Genomic DNA, 24623 nt, shown 5'->3' with positions numbered 1-24623 from the left:
CATGAAAGAAGCAAGTCCTTGAACTGCCATAGTTAATTTTTCCTAAATGGATAACTTTATTACTTTATTTCTTATGGAACATTAATGACTTCTGAGGAGACTGAATTAAATCATGATGCTGTCAAAAACAGTTCTGGAATGTGGTTTCGGACTATCTGACCATTAAAAGACCACACCATCCCACCGAACTAGTCCTACTTAAAAGCTCACATGATAAGAAAAGTAGAAGTGTCCTGTTAGAACAATTCTTCGTGTCTCCACTTCATACAGTAAATATTTAAATAAAGGCAGAATCTTTTTCTTGTTCCTGCTGCTTCTGTCTGCATTTCTCTTCTCATCCACCTACACATACCTGAATACATAATCCTTGATTTGGGTATCATAACTTGCCTCTGAAAGCTTTGCTGATCTCATAAATTGAGGTTTAGGCCTCACAAGAGGAATGAGCAAAAGAAATTGTATGAACTCAAAAGGTGTAAAGGTCCTAAAAACATTATAATCTCACATATTGAGTGGCCTCTGAGTACCCACTGACATCAGTTGCAACAGTTTCGCCTCCTGTAAAAGCTATTTATTAGTAAACGTTCAGTCACATAAATACTGACACCTTCTTAGTCTCAAAACAAAACAAATAAAGGGTCTCAAGTTTGACAAAACTCAGTCACACGAACTCTATTGCAGGCATTATCATATACATTTCTTCAGAAAGATTTTCTCTCCTGAACTCCAGCTAAATGCAAAAACTGGAGCAATGCCCTAATGATGTAAAACTTTTTATAATTTATATAAAACCTAGATGGGATAATGTGGTAACTTGTACCTCAATGTTTCAGTGTGAGACTAGAAACATTTCTCTGTTACTGCTAAATTATTAATCCTCACCTCGAGGTTTGAATAAATATGCCACAACAGGAATTGCCCACAGACAGATTAAACTGCATTTCATTATTTCCAAAAGGTGAGCTATGACCTTTGTAACAGGTTATATGTGCAGGGAGGAGCCTTACCTTCTGCCTTTGACAATACTTTTGACACAGTGATCTCTATGATAACGAACAAATTGTTGACAGGTCATCCTGATTTCCTCAGGTACAGAGGGATCTGTATGCCCTGCTGCTTCTCTTCCTCCCCAGAAAAATTCAAGTCTTTAAAAAAACAAACAAACAAACAAACAAACAAAAACCCCAGCAAATCAACCAGAGGCATTTTTAAGGAAACTGCGAATAATAGAATAGAACTCATAGGAAGCTTATCACAACTGTTTTACTGTTTTTGTGCCCAATACTTTATACACAATCTTCCTAATATACTTGTATGGCCTTTGAGCAGCGACAGGTTTTATTCTAGGCTCAGGCAGAAGGAAAGACAGAGAGTAGTTGGGAGCCAGCTTTAGCTGCTGGATTCACACTGCAGCCAGCTGGCTCTAAGTTAAAGGTGGCTTTGTACAACTTAGGCCTCCACAGTGAAAATGTCCATCCACACAAAGTACTTGCATGAGGTTATGAATACAGGACTTTAAAACAGTGATGACAGAATCTGGTTCAGCATTCACATCTAAGTTTTAATTTATCAGCTCAAATTATTTCTGAAGATCCATCATCTCACTGATCCAATCACATACTTCACCATCATTTGCCACAAATTTTGTCTATAGGGAGCCCGTGGGATTTTTGTCTTTCGGGAGTGTCATTAGGACAGCAGTAAAAACTCATGCACAGTGAACTGCCATTAGCTCTGCACAACTGGGAGAGCAAAGAAATTTGGAAGATTGAACAAATACGAAATGGAATGCAATGCCATTGAACACTCAATATCCTTTAAAAATTATTATCGTTAATAATTAAGTTTACAGGTATAAGTGTAAAGATTCTATTTACCTTCGCTTGAATGGTAGAATGATTAAATGCTTATCTAAGCCAAAAATACCAAAGCAAATGAAGCCCTGGAGGAAAAAATATAGAAAAAGCAACATTAAGCAAAAATTTTGGTTTCTAAAGAACAGAAATAAAATGTTAACAAGTCATTGCCAAAACACACATGAAAAGTATCCCTCTTCTCTAGGTATCATTCAAAATGCATTTTGTTTCTGCTTTGATTTTTCATTTAGGCCTTAAAAAGACCGATTAATACATAACAGTCCATCAAAGAAACTCTTCAAGAAACAGTTTGGTAAAGCTAATGCTGTGACATGTCACCTGAAACTTAAGGATAACTGGCTATCCTTAAATAGCCAGCTATTTAAATCTGTCTTTGTTAATGTCAAGAAAAGAACTGACTTACTGTAATTTGAATGCTAGAATGCTCTCAATTAATTTTTCTGTGCTGCTTTTGTATCAAAGCTACTATCATTACTTGATACTGCAGTGCATCTTGTAGGCACCCCTGTCCATGGATCCGTAACACACGTTCCTCTAGCATGTGTATTAACACTGCCTTGCTTTCACCTTCATAGACAACAAAGCTACCTTGTATCAGTTTGCACTGAAATAGATGTATAATTGTTCCAGCTGCACATAGCCTAACTGTCAGCTATTAGTTAATGGTGGTGTAACTGAAACTGAAGAGATAACTTAAAGCCTTCTAGCGAAAGTATCCATGTAGCCATCTTGCACCTATTTGGTTACACTGGTGTAACTCCACAGCAGTGACACCGGTGAAGCTTTCTGGTACAAATAAGGCTAAAATCCTACTCAATTTCCGTAGGCCTTTGGCATTCAGTTGTCATTTGTACCTTTGAAAGTGTTCATGCACATAAAAGATGTGTATTACGATAAGAAAGCTACCAAAGCAAAAGAAAAAGCTTGAGAAAAAAAAGGCAAAACAACATAAGGAGCTGGTGACTTCAGCATTGTTTGAGGACTTCAACTTACAGTGCTTGTAACAGCATCTGCTGCAACACCCACTAACAAAGTCATTTTCAGAACAAATATTGATAAGTACCTGACCAAAATTAAACACAGCACAGAAGAACTGCAATTCCACATATAGCCTTCCAGGCTCTTGGTTGAACAGCCACCATAAACAACTGGAAAGATTCTGTTAAGAAAAAAAAAAAAAAACCAACAAAAAACCCCACAAACCTAACCTGACTGTTAAAATCAAAAGCACTTTCTTACTCTTCACATGCTAATAGATTCTTGCACAATTTTCACTCTCTTTATTTAACAAATGATTCAGATAAAGATAAATAAGAGGAAATAAACACCTTAAAATATCATTTTAGTTAGGCTTAAGGCGGGGGGGGGGCGCGGGGGAAGAGCTTGTTTGTTTTTAAATAAAATAATGCAAAACATACCAATGTAGAGGTCCTGCCCCCTTACATGTTTACACAAGGAACTTGCCTTAAGCATACTTAGGTATTCCATGTAACACAGACAATATTAGCCCAGACAGATTTGCAGTATTTGTCTTTAGGCTTGTTTAGCTGAGACCAGTGCTTTCTACATATTTTCTGCATAGTTCAGATTGCGTTAAGCTGAAGCACATACCACTTCAGCTATTTTAGACGCCTGACAGAAGGAAAAAAACCTCCAGAGTTAACCCCTTTGGGTGTAAAGGCTAATTCTTTAATGTAACTGGTCTCATTTCACAGTATCTATGGAATCATTAAGATACTGCTAAAATAGAGGCTAACATTTGGGACAGCTCTTAAATATAGAAAAAGTAAAAAAATATATTGCATGGAATATTTGATACAGGAAATTTGAGAGAGGGAAAACTTCCATTTTGTAATTTAACAGAACCTGAAAAGCAACAGTAGTAGCTATTATACTACATAGTTGTGCCACATTGTCTTGCTTTGCAGTATTACATATTTGTGCCACAGTATTTTCCATTTCAAATAAAAATACTTCCCTTCTTGTCATCCACAAGAAGCTGAACTTTGACCATTACGTTCAAAGAGAGAGAGTTGTTTCTCATCTTTGTCACAGTTAAAAAAGTCAAATTATAACCCTAATGCATTACATTCTGGTATTTCACACTTTTACACAGGAGCAGCCACCTTCACAGCTGGGATCTAGTCAGTAATGATGTCTGGCAACACCAACTTAGCTATGTTGCCTCCAAACCACCACTAAGACCAACAAAATTGCATTTTCCCATTTCAAATAGTCTTACACTATTCTTCATTACTAAAGCACCTCAGAGAAATCCAAGTTCCAAATATAAGCACAATTAGATGGAACAATCTTTGTACAGTCTCCTTCAGAAGTAGAATTCACTTTATATTTTTAATTTATTATTGTCTAGGGAAGAAGACTAGCTCTTGAGAAAAATGGGAAGAGGGGCAGTAGTGATGAATTAATTACCAAATTATATAATTCCTTTTTTTTTTCCCTTTAGGGTTCTCCAGTGTGGCTTGCTCACTAACATCATCAGTCTTAACTTGTCTTTAATTTATGATGTGGAACAGAAAAATTAATTTTATGATATCCCTCTTCCAGTAAGGGACCAAAATAAAGCCTCTGATTTATTTAATGAATTGTTACATGAGTAATTGGAAGATTTTTACTGAACTGTCTACATAGCTTTCCTAAAAATCATTCCACCTCAATGAGTTAAACAACATGGGGAGAAAAAATATTTACAGCAAACAGGCCAACAATAAGAAGTAAGCACAGCAACACATGTCTGGCCAGCTGTTTGTCTCTGGTCTGTAGAAGCTGTTCTTCCTGAGCCAACACGCAGGTTTGAGCACTGCAATGATTCACACACTGATCAGCTGAAAAACAAACCAGAATTTTTCATTAGGCTTCTAACTTACAAGCAAACTTGTTAATGTAACTTGCTAAGTTAAATTACCTTGTAAGTATTCGTACTGAAGTCACACACACAAAATTTAATATTAGCTTTGACAGTAACCTGTTCAGACATCTATTCTCAAATGAAACAGCAGTTTATATGTGCTTCTAAAATGAAGAAACTTTTTGCAACAGGACTCTTCTTTCAAAGGTTTAATGCAAACTTAAGTTGTGGTTAACATTTAGAAAACACTACTAGAAATAATGAAAAATAGCCATTTCTTAGAACAGTTTTTAAACTTAGAGTTAATTTCTGGGATAAATATTTCAAATATACCATCTGCTTTAATGTTTTTACTCCGTATCTCAGTGTTGTTGAGCTCTAGATCAGACAATCAACCATATTTATTTTAGTTCTGTGACTGTATTTTTTAACATGGTATATCAGAACACTGTCATAACCCTATCAATCAAAAGAGCCAAACACACAGAGAAGGGATATTTGTCTTCCAGCTACAGAGTTCTAAGGAATTCTGAGTATCTTCCTCTAGATGGCAGTGAAAAACTTCCTGGCAAGGACATACCTAAGAACTTGCACCAGATACCTGTCATAGCAGTTTAATGGGACAGGAAAGATTAGTAATTATTGCAGCCAAAGTTACACAAGTGTATCCATCACAATTTGCTTTTTACTGATTTATAGTTTTGAAGTGTTCACTCACCAGGTCGAAAAAATTTCCACTCAATCATAAGGTATTTTCTACCTTATCTTTTAGGATAAAAAAATTAAACTGGCCTTCCTCTATCATTGGAAGACATTCTTATGATGCTTGTCTAAATTACTTAATAGGTAAAATAGTTGGCAATAGGTGGAAAGCTAACATTTTGTGAGAGGAGACATAACTAAGTATGTTTCAGTGTGAAATATTTAGGTTTGTTGAAAGTTATGTTGCATCCAAACAAGGCATACGGATATGAACTTCCTTGTTAAGGATGCAAAAAAACAAGAAAAAGAAAACGAGAAAAAGAGAAAGGTTGTACTGCAGCTAGCTTTGATTATTGAAAGCGATGTACAATGAGAATGGCTGAGCATGAAGTTTTCCATCAGGTGCTGAACAGTCACTTTGGTCCATTTTTCCTATTTCAGTGACTCCTGAGGCCCCCTTAGTCAATTTTCTCCATCTCTCTCCCCTAGACATGAATAGTACAGCAGCATGGACATTTGATCTTATCTGCAGTAAGTGCTTGCTCCTCTAGATCTCATTCAGGTTTCTCATTCAAAACCTGTGCTTGATTACAACAAAGGCTTCAAAGGCCCTTTTAGAAGACACAAGATGTGAATATGAGAATGTAAAAAAGTGTGTTTAAGTTGAAAACTTGAGGAACAGTAGGGTTATGCTTTCAACTTCCCAGAGTCCAAAAAAGGCAATGATGGAGAGGTAAAGTCTGAATGCTCAGAAGGACGTGTTAAAGTAGCTTAGTGGTAAAAAACCCAACCCAAAACAACTGTCCATCTTGAGCACTGAAAGATTATGCATAACTATCAGGCAGAAGAGAACAAACACCTAACATATTGCCTAACACTTGAATTTAATATTGCCCTGGTTTCAGCTGGGATAGAGTTAATTTTCTCCCTAGTAGCTGGTATAATGTTATGCTTTGGGTTTAGTATGAGAATAATGCTGGTAACACACTGATGTTTTTAGTATAAACACGACTTAGCAACAACTAAGTCGAGGATTTTTCAGCTTCTCATGCCCAGCCAGCAAGAAGGCTGGAAGGGCACAAGAAGCTGGGAGCGGACACAGCCAGCACAGCTGACCCAAACTGGCCAAAGGAATATTTCACACCACATGATGTCATGCCCAGTATATAAACTGGGGGGAGCTGACCAGGAGGGGCAGATTGCTGCTCGGGAACTAACTGGGCATCGGTTGGCAAGTGGTGAGGAATTGCATTGTGCATCACTTGTTTTGTATATTCTAATTCTTTTATTATTATTATTGTCATTTTATTATTATAATCATTATTTTCCTTCCTTTCTGTCCTACAAAACTGTCTTTATGTCAACCCATGAGGGTTTGGGGTTTTTTTTTTGATTCTCTTCCCCATCCCACTGGGTGGGGGGAGTGAGCAAGCAGCTGCGTGGTGCTTAGTTGCCGGCTGGAGTTAAACCACAACAAATATGAAATGTAAGTTATCCAGGTAGAGTTGAGAGAACAACAGCCCAAACAGTTCCTTTGTGAGAACAACACACATAAATGTTGTGGAAGATTTTGTAGTATTAAAACAAGGAGACACTACTGCTTTACCTGCCTCAATTGGAGGAACCTTGCTTTCAGCAGCATTTGACACTGCTTTGCTCTCTCTAGCGCAGGATAATTCACCATTTGTTGTTTGACAAGAACAGCAACCTATTAAGTGTATACAGTAACAGGATAGTTAGCTTCCTTCACTACCATAATTTATTTTCCAAGTATAACAATATATTCTATACAGCTTTAACTATTATGTTCAAAAATAACCCAAAAGGAGAAAGCAGACTTGATTTTTCTAATTTGCTGAGAGGGTAAATGGGTTACACTACTAATATATAGAAATATTTAACATAGCACTACCACCATGGAAGCAACACAAGTACTTTTAGCTAGAGGGAAAACATATGGGAAGTGATCAAAAAGGCTACATACAAACAAGGAGGATTAGAAACACATTGAGTAGCAATGCTGCTGGCATATAATTCATTCTCAGAGAGACAGTTTAGTGGGTAAACAATCTAAGATGTCTAGTGGACTGCATTTATCACGTCCTTATCAAGATACCACTACTTACATAAAAACCATACACATGCTTTTTTTCCTGTCCACTTCCCCCACCCTTACAGTGATAACCATCAAACTTTCCTTAGAAAAACATAAACCTAAATCCTTGGGCAGTTACATCTAGATTTTCTTCTGTCCTAGTGTAACACTTGAAGGTGTAAACAACTGTCCTTCCCAGGTCAGAATTAAATTCAGAACATTGTTTTATTGTATCCTGAGCCATTTATTCTTTTAAAAATCTACTTTCTCTACCTCTTTCTGCAGATGGCTGTGCAGAAGATCCTGGAGAAGGCTGTGCAGAAGATCCTACAGAAGGCTGAGGTACAGTGGCTGAAACTTGATTCCCCTCATTCCCTTCCACTTCAACCTCCTCCACTTGGCTACGTGGTGAATATGGGTTCAATACCTCATAGCTTGACTCTTGCCTATTTCTGTTCATGCACATAAGTGAGAAACCTGACATCAATATACTAATGAACAGGATCACTGCTGTGGTAATTATCTGTTAAGAGAGCAAAGAAAATACACTTAAATACAAAATAAAGGAAAACAGTTGCATGTATCTGTCTTTCTAACTTCTGCACTTTCCTAAATATACTAACAAATGCATCTGAATAAGACAGAGTTTTCTGTATTTACTGCTCTTGTAGCACTGAAAGAGCAATCAGTACATGAGACTGACTAATTTTCCTTGCCCTGAGTAACTCAGCTTTTTTTTTTTTTTTTTTTTTTTTTTTTTTTTTTTTTTTTTTAAATAAAGTGGGGACTCCTATTTCCCATGCAATCCAAAAACATCCCATCATCATCATCTTTCCCTTCAGGATCGTTAGTGCTCCAGTTTAAGTTCTGTTCAGGTACCTTTTAATTCCAAAGAGGAATGTGCTCTTGTCACCCTCTGGCACAGCTCTAATTTCCATGCTTTCGCCAACGGGGAGCATCCTATTAATTAACCTTTCCTTCTAGTCATCTGCCACCGATACCCAGAGCCCACTCTGAGGCTGTTTAATACTTGTGAAAGCGCCACATGAATAATCCTGAGAGGCTCATAGCCTCTTTATCCATAAGAAAGACAGAGGGAAAACATGACAAATACCTATGCTAGTGCACTTTACATCCTCTGATAAGAGGAACTATTTATTGGTAAAAACGGTAGTTCGGGCTCACAGACTTTGAACCCATGATTGTGCAGAGAAGCCTCCCACAGTGCAAGCAGTTACTGCTACACAGGTAATGTAGATCCCATCTATTACAGACCAAAAGCCATTAATTAGCTATTGGATAGTAACAATTTTAGATAATTATCAAGTGAGATTACAAATTAGTCACCAGGAAAAGGGCTCTGCAATTCATTACCACTCCTAAGCCTTTTCTTTGGGAAGCCTACTCCCTCTTTTTCTTAGTCATAGTTGCCTAAACGTGAAGGTCTTTGTTCAAACAGGTTTTCCTAATGGTTCATTACAGAAATACATTTTTGTATCAATCTATAAGCACTCTATAATGATGCTGTTATTATGGTAGCCTATACTTTGACTGAAAGCTACTTACATAAGAAGCAAACAGAGAACACAATTTCTCAATAATGTACCGGACATGGCAGAAGTCTGAAGTGATGACGACAGAACATGTTCGTACCTGATATTTTCCATAGAAAAAGGCAGAGTCAATACTAGTGTTGTTATGTTCACCAACAATTAGCAAGATTCCCACCAGAAGTGTTGGGACTCTGAAAGAGCAGAATAGGAACAAAGTAACATATTTAGCATGCTCCCATTAATTCTACAGGGAAACATCTGAATTAACTTACCCCCATCCAGCTATGATAATAAACCCAATGGGAATCTTTACTGTTTCTCTCTTCCTCAACAGAAACAAAGAGAAAGATAGAAAACCTACAAAAAAACCAAAAGAAATGCCTTGTTTATTATTAAAAAGGGACCTGATAAATACAGAGTCTAGAAACTCTGTGATGTGACCTGCTCAATAACTAAGATAGTCTTCTCAGACCTTCAGATAGTCCAAAATTGTTTTTCTAGTTGTATTCTGAGAAAGTAAAATAGAAACACCTATTATCTTAAAAAAATCCTATTAATAATGAAACATTGAAGAAATTCCAGGACATTTTATATTAAACATCCACTTCTAAATGCTTAGAAAGTTTCACAAGTGTATAAAAGATGTCATAAGAACATTTAAGACACAAGTGACTAATTTCTTAAGGTATGAACAGCAGTTGTTCTAGACTGACACTCTTAAGTAACCAACAAATAATGTTGCACTCTAACATTTCTTTAAAAACTGACTAGTCCTTTATAAAGTCAATGATAAATTTAACAAAAAAAGTTTACATATTTTTACATACATAACTATGTATGGGAGTATCTTCTGGAACTGCCTATTCTATTCACAACTCAGAAGCCCAGCAACATTCCCCATGCTGAAGCAAAGCTAGTATTTATGTTCGGCTATACTAATCATGAGCTACTTATTTCAGTTAAACTTGAATACAACTTACTCCACAAAAACACCACAGGAATTAAACCCTTAGACTTCTGGACTCAAGAATGGTATAGAGAGTCTCCTGAATACCCAAAGTCTCTTTTTTAATCATACATGTAAGGTTCTCCAAGCTTCTTGATGCATCTTTCAATTCTGCCTATTTCAAGTAATCCCTTCATTAATCATCTACACCTGCAGAACACACACATTGTTTTTAGAAATTACAATTGCCAGGGGAAAGAAATGTTAAAGCTACTTTGGTATTTCCCTTCATTCTGTATTTCCTACTTTTCTGAGGCACAAAGTTTTTAAATCTACTTAATGCTGAATAATTAAAATCTTAAACTCTGCATTAATTAAAAATCGCCAATAAGATTTTTACTAGCTGAAGGGCAACCACCACATTCACTCTATTTGTAATTGCTTCTGCCTCGAGAGCAGGTTCTTGTCTTTTGTAACAAGGTAGCAAGGCTGCTCTATCTAGCAAAGACACACAAGACCTCCCCTCGGTATTAGCTTCCCATAGCAGAAGCAGTGCCTGACACCGAGCCCTGTGTTGCTAGTGCTGCAACGTGGCACAGCTTACAAGTATGCGTATTTGTAGAACTACATACAAGTGAAAGAAACAATTACTCTGAAGGATATAATAAAATTATTTCGGTACCTTAATCTTTTATTTCAGTACCTAGGTTCTACCTAGAAAAATCATACCTGTCCACAGGTAGGTGCTATAAAGTGAGCTGTAGAGGAATATAAATACTAGGATCTGCATGGTGATGTCTTTTTCTTTAACAATGAAATTCCATACCACCATTCCAATGCAAGCAATAAACTGGAAAGAAAGGTAAGATGCCATCATTTAAATTCGGAAAGCAGGATGACAAGAAAAACTGAACACAGTGTAATATAGCTACAATAAGCTTCAAGACTGCACCCTGAGATTCACTGGAGTGTGATTTTCGGAATTGGATAGTTCTCATAGCAGTAAAGCAGTGCAGCAGTAAATTCAGTATTACAGTTACGTCACTGACTACAGTACCCTGTTTTCAGGAGGGGTTTTTTTGACAGCAAGTGTATAGCTCACATAAACTGGGAGTAAGGCAAGTCAGAAAAAAAATATATTATCTCTATATATCTTATAATAAGTAAAATGTAAAGCTTTTGTTAAGTACAAATCATTTATCTGAAATGATTTGGACATGAAGCTGAGGTCAACAGATGTTTGTTCAGCCAAGAATTATATGAGTTTTCACCCAGTGATACTGCATATGTGACAGTGTTAGTACTACAGGAATCTGAAAAGATAGGCTGAAATATTATGGAAACAGTAATACAATAGTTCAAATTTTTTTTAAGATGAAAGCTAACTTTGCTGTTATAGACAAGAAGCACCTGCAACTCTCATACATGACTTTTTTCAAATGTGTATCCATGATCAGACCTCAGAGAGTTTACTATATATATGTTTTTTTTTTTTTTTTAAACTACAGAACACTTCAGAAAGCACTACCATACAGATATATTACAAGCACAGGCTGCTCTCACTGAATTTAACAGCAGTTGTGCAGTTGACTTTAAGGGAAGAAGGAACATGTACTCTGCAGTTTTCTCTCAGTTTAAATAACAATTAAAATTAATGCAGAGCTATTTGGCTTTGCCCTTCCCTAGCCACCAGCCATGCATTCCCACACCCCTTCCTTGCATCAGCACTGGCACCTGTTTGATCCCTCCTCAGCAAGCCACTTCAGGGAGCTAAACCAGCATGGGGATTAGTCTTCTATTTAGCTCCTTGAATCAGGTCACCATAGAGTCAAACACATGCTGCTGCTGATCCTGGCATTGCTGACTTCAGATTGGCATAAATTGATACAGAAGTGCACTCAACAGTATTAGGCAGTAACTAAAAATATATTTCAGAAGCCACTCTCCATTCTGATTGCTTACAGTTCTGGCTGAGAACCATGCTACCAGCATCAACCATCATTTTCTTCAAGGGTGTATTTTAAGGCACAGAAATTGTTTAGACAAGTCGCACATTAGATTCCCCTGCCCTCCACAGATGGCTACAAAGATAACATTGTAGAAACCAAACTTGTAAAAATCTTAAAAGTAAGACTTTAAAAAAGCCAAAACCCACACAACAGCATTCTTCCTACTACTGACCTGAGCAACAAGTAGATTTGTTGTAATCATATGAGGAAGCTGTTTGTATTTCTTACTCAGAAGAACAACAATAAGAGACCAGATCTGCAATATACAAGAAAAAATTGAATTTAAGAGTAAAACAACACCCAAAAGAACAAGATGAGTATTCTGGCAGACTACGGTGAAATTAAATATACAACAAATCTTCTTGAAAAGTATCTTAGCAACGTGACTACTGTAGTCAGCTCCACACCATCTGCTGCCAGTCCCTATGCCTCAGCAACTATGGCCAGAAAAAGCAATGCATCTTTGTGTTCTCATGATGGTGGAATATTTCCAGGAAGCACCAAGAACTTGCCTCTAGTGCGCAGAAGCCTGGTTGTTCCTCAAGACACAAATGACCACAGAGTAGCCTGGCAATTTAGAATTTAAAATCCACCCCCACCCCGAATCTCCCAAAATGATCTGTGACAGCAAGAGGCAGCATTTGTGGCTTCCCTTAAGGCACAGTTTCAAGACAAGAGGACTTCAGTGAGATAACAACTTAAGAAAATTCCAACTCCCTCCAACATGGACGTTTTTATTTTAAAAAAGCAAACAAAATAAACACACTATCTGTAGTGCCTATAAAGCCAAAATACAATTCACATTGGACTTCTGGATTATCAAACCCATTTTTAAGAACAGAATTTCTAGGAAAGGAATTTGATAAAGCTAAACTAAAACTTCCAAGTTAAACATTTTCATTAATACTTCATTAAATAAATACTCACTGACGTTTCTGGAGCTGGTTTGTACACAGCCTCCATTACTGTGATATCCAAGCACCTAACATGGTTTGATGTAATTATTCACTGTAGTGTAAGCTAGTACTGTTATTCCCCCACACCCTGTTATTTAAAAAAAACAAACAAAAAAAACCAAAAAACCAAAACCAACAAAACAAACCAAAAAGGACAAACTCTTAAGCCCTGCACTAGCGCTCTAATTCACTTACCCATCTTTCTCTACACTGCAGCTTTCCAGCTGACCCACTGCTGAATCAAGATTTTTAACTCCTTCCTCATCCTTCTGCAACAGGATACGACAAGGAAATGTGAGTCTCATGACTCAATTTGCTGCTTATATACTAATGCTACCCTGACATGACAGCGTGTTTTCATATTTCACTTCGCTATCACCTACCAGAGAAATGAGGCTGACAACACTTATGTCAAAGCTAACATTCTGGAGTGCAGATGCCAGTGGGTTGGGGTCCATAGATGGAATGGTCAACAGCCACGCAGAAACATACATAATAGGTGCAGACACAAAAGTGCTTATCACCATGCCTGAGGTAATCTGCAAAAAGAGTCAAACAGAAACAACAACAGAGTTAATCAGATCTCAAGCTAAATAATCTGCTTTCAGGAATACAACCACTGGCAAAATTGTACCTTTGAATTAAACATACATAGGCCTTTAACAAATCACTGAGTTGTTTCTATAACAAATTATTTAGAATTTGAGCCAGAAAGTATCCATTTTATACATACAGTTAAACTGAAAATTTTAACAAGCTTCTGAAATAGTAGGAATAGAGAGTTCCCTACTTTTCTTACAGAGCTTTTTCACAGGCATCAAATATACTAATGACTACAGTCTAGGGGTGGATTTACTATGTCACAATTTACTTTTGGATGCAAATATTCACACCATAAATAAATAAGAAAACATGTTGTTATGCAAATACTAATATGCACCAATTCATGAGAAGAAGCCATATATATTTACATCGAAGTGATTTCTATTTTGGCTTCTCATTGTCTTTTTGCTTTCTAGAATTTGCACAGTGATGGAAGTGTGGATTGTTACTCATACTACAAATCTCTGTTTTAAAGAGACTTCCTGAGTTTGTTTTAATGTCACTTCAAGTGGAAGAAAGGAAACAGTAATAAAATTTGTATTTTAAGTTGAAAATATAATTGATACCATCTACTATTAAAAAAAAAAGTAAAATGCATTTCTATCGCAAGATTTAACTGAAGGGCAACACAAAAGAATCAGTTAAAGCACAAGTTCTTCCACAAATTTTCAGCATTAAGCTAACACTGTTCTTACTGGAGTCAGTAACATAATTTCTATTTTTTCCTACAAAAACAGTAGCTCAAAGATAAGGTTTTTGGGAAAAAAAAACCCAAAAGCAAAAAACAACAAACCCACAACAAAGATACAAGTTCTTTATATTTAAAGTTATCCTAGTTCTTACTAGAGTCACGAATAAGAAAAGTATGAGGACTTATTTATGAACGTGTACTATGAAGACACTTGAGACATCAGGAAAGAGTACTCTGCTTAATTAATAATTTGAAATATAATTTGTATTTGAGATCTAGGGAGCACAAGTAAATCTAAAGAGTCTATACTACAGAAAAGCAAATTCATCAAGCCTACTTATTAATTTAAATATTTCATCAACAAAGTTAAGCTCAAAGTCACTACATGTTTGGGAGAAGCTGACTACATACAATTCCTACTTCCATATTAAATTGACTTGCAAATATTGCGACACCAGGTGCTGACGGAAAAACTCCGTAAAGAAAGGCATAGTTTGATAAACTCGTGTGGTTGACTATGCTGTCACTCTTGTCCAAGAGTTCTACCATTTCTCTACAGAGAAATGGCATCATAAGTCTGAAAAGAGAGGGAAAAAAGTAATTAAAACAGATATTACTCAACCGATAGCAATAGACTCTTCTTTATTCAGAAAATGAACCAAAAGGAAATTTAAGGCTTGTTTGAATACTATTTATGAAAAGCAAAATACTGACATTACTTTGAATTATTGCCTTTACTGTTACCATGACATTTAACTAGCTGCTTAAAAATTTTATGTCACAAGTTAAACCAAAAAAACCCCATACACAAAAAAAAAAAAACGTAAAAATGACAACAAACTCTGGGATACAAGCACATTATCTGATTGTGTAGATATGTTCTTTGTAGAAACCTCAGATTTAGAAAGGTAAAGTACAAAAAAAACCCCCATTTTTCAACTGTTAAAGGAATAGCAGCTTATAAGCAGTCAGCAGCTTTGAAACTTAGACCACCTTTCTGCAAGCCGTCTGAAATACAACAAGGGCTCAAGCTTAAGTATCCCATTCTGAAAGTTTTGGCCAGCAAAAAAAACCCTGCATCAATGTTATTTTGTTTGCCTTTAGCAATATCCCAGATCTCACATAGACTCACTATGTAAGCCTTACACAGGCTAATTACATAAACTCACCAGTAAAGCAAAGTGGTAACACTAAAAACCATTTTTTCTCACGTTCTTACAAAATTTGTCATTGAGCTGGTTTACAAACTAGGTCTTTAAGTTTGCTAGTTAGTTGTACTGATATTCAAATGCACCTTTAAATTTTACAGTATCAACTTAACAACCAATTGTTCTATTACGTTAATCATAGCTCTGTAGCAAATAAAATATTTAGTTCACCAGTAACTGAGATGTATTCAAGGGAAAATAACGATGGCATAAGTTCTAAAGACAAATTGTCATTTATTCATGCTTAAAAGTCAGACAGTTTTCAGAGTGTAAAGTGACTATTTTTAAGCTTTTCCAATATAGTAGTTTCGAAGATTTATAGACAAAGCAAGGAAAAATCAACTAATTTAGAGATGTATTGCGTAATCCAAAGAAAATACAAATGCTAATCAAACAATACTTAAACTCACTACTATCTAACTATTTAACTAGTAAATTTTAATTTATGCTAGTAATTCCCCAAACACCCAATTCATGACAGATGGCCTGCAGGCAGTCCATGAAGCCACAGCACCCCTGATTTTTTTTTCTCTGCAGAGCCTGACAACAGGTTTGTGGTCTGCTAAATTTCCTTTAAAAGTTAACAGTTGTACACTATCAAAGAGTTTGGGAAGCACTCGCCCAAAATACTGGAAGTGAAACATACTATCACTATCATGATTTTGAGAGAAAAGCCATCTGACCAGTATATTCAGAGCTTAAAACATCTAGAGAACCAAATTATAAAAGTACATAAATTGAACTTACAGTTTAGCTGTGATGAGAAGGATCAGTGCAACAAACATACCCTTTGTCAGTTTTTTTGTTTGTCCCACCATAGTTAGTCCAAGGTAAAAAAGTGCGGAGCCGGAAAATGAACTGCCCAGTCCGTCAAGGAAGTTTTCAAGGTATTCGGGAATTTTCTGGCCAAGAATAAAGTTTGAGGCAATTCCTATGAAGACCATGAATACAATTGGGTTCTGCAAAACTCGAAGGAGTGCTAGGCCCACTATTTTGATTTTGCTGTGTGACACAGTGCGATTATCCCTCCACTTCTGGATTTCACAGAAGATAAACCCCAGAGGGTTTAGCATCATAAGAGATATTGGAGCCACTAGGTAAATGTACTGGAGATATTCTGGGTAAGTGGTTTGGTATAAAGCTTCAACTAGAAGACAGGAAATGAAAAGTGATGAGTGATAACATTTCAGTACAAAAATACATTAATATTAAAATTCAATTTTGCTGTCTGAAAACTAGAGAAAAATTATTTCATTATTTCGTTATCCTTCAGAAGTAACTGCATTTACAATCAATATAAGATGATGTAGTAAGAGAAGCACACCCAATCACCATTAGGCCACAGTCATCTAAAGAAAACATTAAAGACCGAAGATTAACTATTCAACACTATTTAATAATTCTATGAATATTCAACATTTACAGAAAAAAAGAAAGAAAACAATATAACAATCCCATGTGCCCTTTGAGTCATCCCAAATGGTGAAAAAATTCTGGTTATTTTCTGAATTGCTTTTCCTCCCCAGAAACATGAGAGTTGTGGCAAATTAAATGCACTTTGCAGGACACAAGTTGCTTCTCATCTTAGGGGTGCCTCACACCTCTGGAATTCAACCAGTTTTCAGTGGGTAACTCAGGTGTGATCTTTCTACATTGATTCAATACAATGCAGCAAAGCAACAACCAAATAAAAAATACATTATCACATAACTATTAGTTCATTCTCTGGGACTACTCAGGACGAGTTATCGCTGTAGTTGTGGTCCCTCAAGGAACTTTAAATCATGAGCAGTTGTTTTCATTGCTACTACATACTTCTGAGTCAAGGTAGAATTCCTTCTTATTTCAAGTTTGTGCTAACAGCACTTCAAAAATCATGAAAAGGCTCTGGAAAGATATACAAGATTCTATTCTAGGGTGAACTGAAAAAACCCAATGTTTTTAAAATAGGATGTTCTCTTTTACCTGCCTTATAATGTCATTATTTCCAATAATTTTCAGAAATACGCAAAGTGATGCTTTCCATTTTAGTTTTTCCTACCCTAGCTAGAGAGAAACATATTCTTCCCCAGGCAGAAGTGTCTTAATATTCAGGTGCAATTCTACTTGTACTACAAAGAATATTAAAAAAAAGGAAGCACTATTGCATAAATACACCTACTACACCTTTCTATGGGATAACTTAGCACTCAAAGTACTAAATAAAGTTTAAGATCACTAAGCAGCCAACTGTTGCAGGTATTTCCATTTCCCCGTATACTAAACCTGATCTTTTTCTGAAAAAGTTTTCCCTTGTGACTATGTTTTTCAAAATCCAAAAGATTTTTACCTTCGTGTTGTTTAAACATCTGGAATGACAGGATCTACTAAGTGCTAAATCAGCACTTACTATAAACAGTCTCCACTTCAGATTGAATAAACTGACATTCATAGTTGATTTCCAATATATAAGAAAAGGCACTAAAGGTGCTTTTCCTCTTACAGACCATGATTAAAGTATGTATACAAGAGCTACCTGTCCTAAAATCCTGAATAAACTGCTGAACAGAACTACCAAGTTTGTGGTTAGCTACTGCATTTAACAAGCCAGTTTTAAACACTACATATATTCTGATAAATAAAACCACTTTAAACATGCTGGACACTCATGTAAGTAAAATTTTTTCTAAAACCTCAAACCTTAGAGTGATGTTTTTATGCTGCTCTCTACAGAATGCCCATTTCAATCAAATGCAACTCAACACAAGTCACATGTAAATAATGCCTGAGTGGAAAATGTAATAAATCATTATTTTTTGGCAAAGTGAAACTGTATACTTAATACAATATATTAAGGTCCGTAAGTACTTTAACTGATGTATGAAGTCACAATGCATTTTCCTGAGTAGTAAGAAGTGGAACCAATGTAGATTACTGAGTCAGTGGGTGAAAAAAATTAAGAAATCACTCTTAAGGAATCATTAAGACAGTGAAAATAATCCACAACTATCTCTGATGAAAAATTTTCTTTTTATTTAAATCAAGGTGCCTGCTTGCGGATCATAACAAAAAACTGAAATCAAAGATATTTTAATTCTTTTTAAAAAATCAATTCTCCACATCCCAGCTGCTCAAAATTACATATATATCACACACTAGTTGTTCATGCTTAATACAATTAGCACCATTAAAGTCATGGTAACTGAGCCACCATCCACATAACACTTCTGCTACACCTGTGCTTTAACAATACAGCACCGGAGAGTAGATGAAGCTGTTCTGTCAGAGTTGTATCATCTCACCCAGTAACAAAAATGAAACAGACAAAGGTTTCTATCATAGCAATTCTATCTACGTCAAGGGGGTGCTAGCAAACCTCTGTACCAATTATTTTTCACCCCAACATCACTTCGTACCGTAGAACTGTCGTAACAGTGATTAGAGAAAAACAGAGTGGTGATCTTTGAAAATTTAACCTGCATTTTAATTTTCCTATGTGCAAATCTTTGTTAAACAGCAAAAAATAGCACAGTGGTTGTTAAGGAAATTACATGGGATGAAAACTGAGGATGTTATTTATTTATTTAAGAGTTCAAACTAACTTTTTAAATAGTGTTATTATAATACATAGATTTGTCAATACTGATTTTTTTCCTTTACAAATTCCAACTGAAGCAGCCTTTAAAAATATATTTCCATTCAAAGATCAGGTTTTGCTCAAAACACTACCTATCACCATACATAAAAGGAATAAGCAAGGCATTCTTTGTTGCCCAGCCCTGCAAACATTTCAGAGAAGCCACCAACAGTAAAAATTTTGCACACATGACAGCATGAACCAAACACTGGTGAAAGTTTGGGGATGGGAGAAGGGAAAGGTTAGGCAAGGAAATAAACAGCTCTAAGAAATAAACAACCCTTAAGCGCCTACAGTGTTACTGTTGCATTAAGTATTCCAGTAAAGCTCTTAATGAACTAAATGTGTGAATTTGGCCAGATTGTACATAGAAAAAATATGAATCATATCTTATAAATTATTAAATACTTGAAGAAAAATGTAATCTGACAAGAAAGTCATTCAAAGTAGAAAGAATGCTTTAACTAGAAGGATACAATGGAAATATGTTCAGACAACCTCAAAACAGAAAAAAAGAGAAACCCTAATTGGCATTTTAACCCAGTACCAAGAAACAAAGACGTAATCCTCACCGCCCTATTTGTAATATACTTCTGATTTCTCTCAAGAGGAATAAATCTCAGGAGATGCAACTGAGGGAAACAGGGTATTTTCATCTAAGGAAGAAAAAGTTTGCAATTGCATTTGTCTATATTTTATACATATCCAGCAAATCTGAAGAGAGTAAGAAAGATTCGAGATACTCCCGAGCATGCTGCCCCAGAATAGGGAGAAAGAAACTACCAACTTCTCAAGTAACCTAAAATATGGAGCTACTTGTTGTTACGTATAATCTGGAATTGCATGTTTAATCTTCTCTTTTGTAACTGTATTTTCAATTCTGTAATCAAATATCTTGCTTTTTGCTTTGCCAGAACAAACCTGTTTTCTTTTTTTGTTCTTAACCTTGTCTAGATGATAAGAGTGATCTCAAGAGAATCTGAGAGGCACAGAGTACTTTCTCTTCAGGGAGCAGCAAACAAATAAAAACATAGTCCAGGCATCCTCTCCAAATGCCTTCCACTCGAGGTGCATTTTGAAGATCCCAATACCTGCAGCGTGCTTTCCCACACCAGCCACACGGGTCAGCCTGGGAAGAAGCAGCACTGAAAGCTACGTTGGCACAAAAGAGCCTCCCAAGGCAGGTAAAAAGCACTGCAATTTAGACAGTAGCAGGTGGGAGAAGCCTGCTACAACTCCATATCACTTCCTAAGTATCACAGTACGCATGGCTAAAAGCATATTAACATACCATTAAGAAAACCTATAAAAAGGAAAAAGAAAAAAAAATCTTGCTTATCAAAAGGGAAGAAAATAATAGTCTTGCAGACTGGGATAAAATTAAGTTTAATAACTGATGTTTCTTGGAATTCAGAATATAGGCTTACAAGAACAAGAGTACACAGCTACACAAGTTATACTCTGAATGCCTCTGTGTTTTGTTTGTTTGGTTTTTTTAGCTCCACTGGACTGGTGGTTAGTTACACATCCCAAGAATGGCACCACAGCCACATAAAATTCTGATTTGATACACACAAATGCAAGTTACCACAAATCATGCAGCAATCTTGCTTTTAAAAGACTGACTTTGTCCAAAACTATATCCTAAAGCCTGTCTACTGGCCACAATAGAATAAAGATTAAGGGATAACACATGATTGGCTACATAAATCATATTAAGTAGCATAAAAATTACAGGTTTCTTCTGACCAGATATAAAGTTTGTCACACACACTCCACAACCAGTAGGCACCAACATTATGGCTAGATGTTTTCTTTGAGCTAAACCAAGAGGTAATGCGAAATCACTAAAAAATTTACTACAGCTATTTCAGAGGCCCCAGGTACAGGCTCATACTTTGCAAAGCAAGGAATTTTGGTCTTGAGGAAAACTCTGGCAATTTCCCATAAGGAAAATTGCCTGCAGTAAGTGTAAGGTAATTTATACCAATTTTGAAATTATATTTTAAAGCCTTTTTTTTTTTTTAAATCTGATTTACTTTAACATGACAAGATCATATAGACAACGGTAGTTGGATTGTTTTAAATTCTGTCTCATTCATACCAGCTGACAGTTTTTTTCCCTTACTAAAAAGTACATGGTCTGAGGTCAAGAAATGTGACTTGAGAAATGGCTTCAATAGCTCATAACTTCAGTTCAGAATTCAATTTCAAATCATGGAAAAATAAAAGCAAACATGTCTAGAACACTTAAAAATAATTTTAAAGAAGAAAGCATACTTACCTATTGGATATCCCAGTGCAAAGTCATTGCTTTGTGTAGCAAAAATAGGGAACAAACCTGCTTTGCTAAATCGATTCTCAGGACTGGCTACCAACAATGTTAAAATGCAGACTAAGAAAAACACAGCAGCTTTGGCAACTAAAATACTGTACAGGAAGGACCAATTCACATTAGAAAAGTTAAGTACCACCATGTTTTTGAACAGTAGAGCTGGGAGTGCAAAACGGGACACAAAATTTCCTAGTCCTTTGGCCTGAGATGATGTGATAATGTTGGCTCTTCCAGCTATGTAGCCACAAAGAATTATTCCAAAGCATTCTAACAGGGCTGGGAAAAGCCTACTTATTGACATAGAAGGAGTACCGCCGGTGGTATTCAGTCCAACTTGTCCAGGCAAAGAAATAGACATATTAGCTGAAGATGAGAGGTTCTTTGCATTGAAGTCTGAATAGCTATCCATTTCCTTTGACCACCTCTTCCAAAAAAAGAGCATGAAATGATCTCATCTGTAAAAGAAACAGAAGTATTTCTTTATTAACTTCCAAAACTGTGTTTGTGAATATTTATGGTATTAGGCTTGCTGACAGAAGAATTTACACTTACAAGTGCATTACAAATAAATAATGACACAAATAATAAGTAACTAAAGAGAAACAACTCTGAGAAAGAAGAATGCTGAAAAATCATTCCATACACACATCGTCTTCTCACAACTCCACACAATCCAACAAGACAATTGATAGAGGCTAAAAATCCCCAAAGAAATTTGAGGGTAACACTGGAATATTAAACCTAAATATATATTGGGCATTCAAAAAGCAAAAAATCCATTGGAAGGAAAGGAGATATAACAAGGATGTTTTTGTTATTATTGTAGGATCTAAACATCATCTAGAATAAATTACAACCATTCAGCACTTACCAGTCATTGTTTCAGAAAACAGTAATTGCTAAATTCTCAGTGTATGTTCCTCGCTTTCCTGGACTGCCGTTACAAGCCTAGTTAACTCTTTAACAGAAAAGCACAAAATTCTTCACATGCTCGTTAGCAGCTTGTAACCTCCTCGGCTCACTGTCAATTCCCAACTACAATTCTCACATACTCTTTGCTTTCAACGATCAAATTTTTAGTTTTCTTTTCTAACTCCTTTGGTTTGCCCCAGGATATCTTCTCTCAGGTCCTCCCTAAACCATGTCCTACTTGGTTCTTTTTCCTTCACGATAAATATACACTTTAAACTCCCAATATTAAAATCCCATCCTTGACCTCCCTTTAACTACTGCTGTTCACCTCTGCTTCCACGTGCTCAGCTTTACACATGGTCGGGAGTCCTCCTTCACCTCCATCTTTAGATCCTATTTAATCCAGATTCTGCCCCTGAAACAACTCTTACCAAAATCCTGAGAGGCCAAAATCTTCTTAAACTCTCAGAATTGGTGTTCCATCTTCATCCTTTGTGACCATCATACACCTTTATCATAATCATCCTCTTCTTGAAATTTTGCCTTTCCCATATCTTTTGTAATTATAGCGCCTCCCAATTGTCCTCCCATCTCTACTTGTTCCTATAACATTTACATGGGAGGATCCCTCTAAATTTCTGTGGGTGCTGATAGCCGTCCTTCCTTATTCCTCTTGTGCCTCCCTACATCCTCTGCCTGTGTATTTCCATAAGCACTTATTAAATTATAAATAGACGACTCATAGATATCTCTCTCTAATCCAGACCTATCTTCTTCTGCTAAAGCTATCATTCCAGCCTGTCTCCAAGACCTCTTTTGTGAATATCCTGCTGTCATTTCAAGTCCAATGAGCCTGAAACTGTCCTCCTCCTATTCTCCCCAAAAGATGCTCCCTCAGTTACTCTGTGCCATGTATCTATTTTGCTGGAGGCGAGTGACAAAGGTTACAAAACCCTCTAATTTGAGGGAAATGCAAACCTATGGAATTCGCATTCATCTATAACTCTGTTGCAAGGAAAATCTTCATAGTCTATCAGTATCAGTTCTTTTTTTGTACATCCTTCTACAGACTCATTCTCCGCACATCAAAACCCTCTTGCTTTCATATTCTTTTACAGTATAAACTTATGCCCTCTTAATCTGTTACAGAATAACAAGAGGAACAGCCCTTACAAGAACCGAGCACCAGGCAAGGAAGATAAATTAGACCAAGAATCGCAGCTTCTCCCTCCACTCTGGCAGAAAAACATTTGGCAAGGCTCTCTCTACCTTCAAGAAAGATTTAGAGATCAAATCATCGTATCACCCTTCAAACTTGTACCTTGGTTTGTGCAACTTTGACCTCTCCCAACATTTCAGTATCATGTGCTAATGATATACTTTCCAGTTAGCAAGGGATCCACATATGACACAGTGGCCAATGATCTAATTCATCATGCTATTGCTTACCCATATTCCTACACACAATTCTTTAGGCCCCTAACAGTGAAATTTTAGTATGCATTAAATTAAGTATTTACATACAACAGATACGTCTTGTGACTCCTGATCTTCACTTGCTACCAGCGATCCCCTTTGAAAGGGCTGACTATAAACACAGCAGGTTCTATATGCAAGTAGACATGTAAAGTCTGCAAATCAGATGAAGAGGGAGGACATCAAACACAAATATTCATTGGTCAATAGCAAGGTCCTGCCAGAAACAGATATGGCTTTGATGATACAGCTCTGAAACATGTGCAGTCCATCAGTTAACTCTACATATAAAATTTTGACATGACTAAATCCTAAGTACTCTGGAAAGGAAGTCAAGATAACTTACCCCACTTTGTAGAGATAGAAACTAAGGCAAAGGCGAACTGATTTGCCGTAAGACATTTAACATATCAGTGGCAAAGCTGAGATTCCCAGTTCCCAAACGAGTGCTTTGTACAGCACAATGGCTAGATCTGTGCAAATTAATGACTGGTTTAAGAGTCTTCCCAGCTTCTTTGTATCCTATCCGCAGGGAACAGAGAACTCATAACAGCCAGGTAAATAAGCAAGTAAATCAAGTCAGAGCAAAGGTGAGATCTTGTATGCTCTGTTTCACACCCTGGCATCCAGCATGCACATATTCACATATAGCATAAACTCTTTGACGCATGACTTTTATTTATGCCTGAGGCTTTTAGTAAGCAGTCCTACAATGACGTTGTAATTTCTCTGGACTGAGCAGCTGCATCATCCAAATCTGTCCAGTAGCCTTGGC

General features: G+C 36.4%; 1 protein-coding gene across 2 annotated transcripts in view; it reads right to left on the bottom strand.

Moving 5' to 3' along the window:
- Positions 1–24623, bottom strand: part of GPR155 (G protein-coupled receptor 155) — a 38279-nt gene that overhangs the window by 3218 nt on the left and 10438 nt on the right. For both annotated transcript variants that reach the window (XM_050899583.1, XM_050899582.1), the window contains exons 2-15: positions 21410–21915; positions 16257–16656; positions 14713–14878; positions 13391–13546; positions 12224–12307; positions 10772–10892; positions 9369–9453; positions 9197–9287; positions 7817–8066; positions 7055–7156; positions 4590–4723; positions 2941–3036; positions 1878–1942; positions 1008–1145 (exon numbers count right to left, since the gene is read on the bottom strand). In XM_050899583.1, coding sequence (XP_050755540.1) covers positions 1008–1145; positions 1878–1942; positions 2941–3036; positions 4590–4723; positions 7055–7156; positions 7817–8066; positions 9197–9287; positions 9369–9453; positions 10772–10892; positions 12224–12307; positions 13391–13546; positions 14713–14878; positions 16257–16656; positions 21410–21902 — 2381 coding nt within the window. In that variant the 5' untranslated portion in view covers positions 21903–21915. The remainder of the gene's footprint in view (positions 1–1007; positions 1146–1877; positions 1943–2940; positions 3037–4589; positions 4724–7054; positions 7157–7816; positions 8067–9196; positions 9288–9368; positions 9454–10771; positions 10893–12223; positions 12308–13390; positions 13547–14712; positions 14879–16256; positions 16657–21409; positions 21916–24623) is intronic.

The sequence above is a fragment of the Gymnogyps californianus genome, chromosome 7 (assembly GCF_018139145.2).
Source record: "Gymnogyps californianus isolate 813 chromosome 7, ASM1813914v2, whole genome shotgun sequence".
Lineage (NCBI taxonomy): Eukaryota > Metazoa > Chordata > Aves > Accipitriformes > Cathartidae > Gymnogyps > Gymnogyps californianus.
The sequence above is the reverse complement of the archived record's forward strand: the minus strand, read 5'-3'. Positions and strand labels throughout refer to the sequence as shown.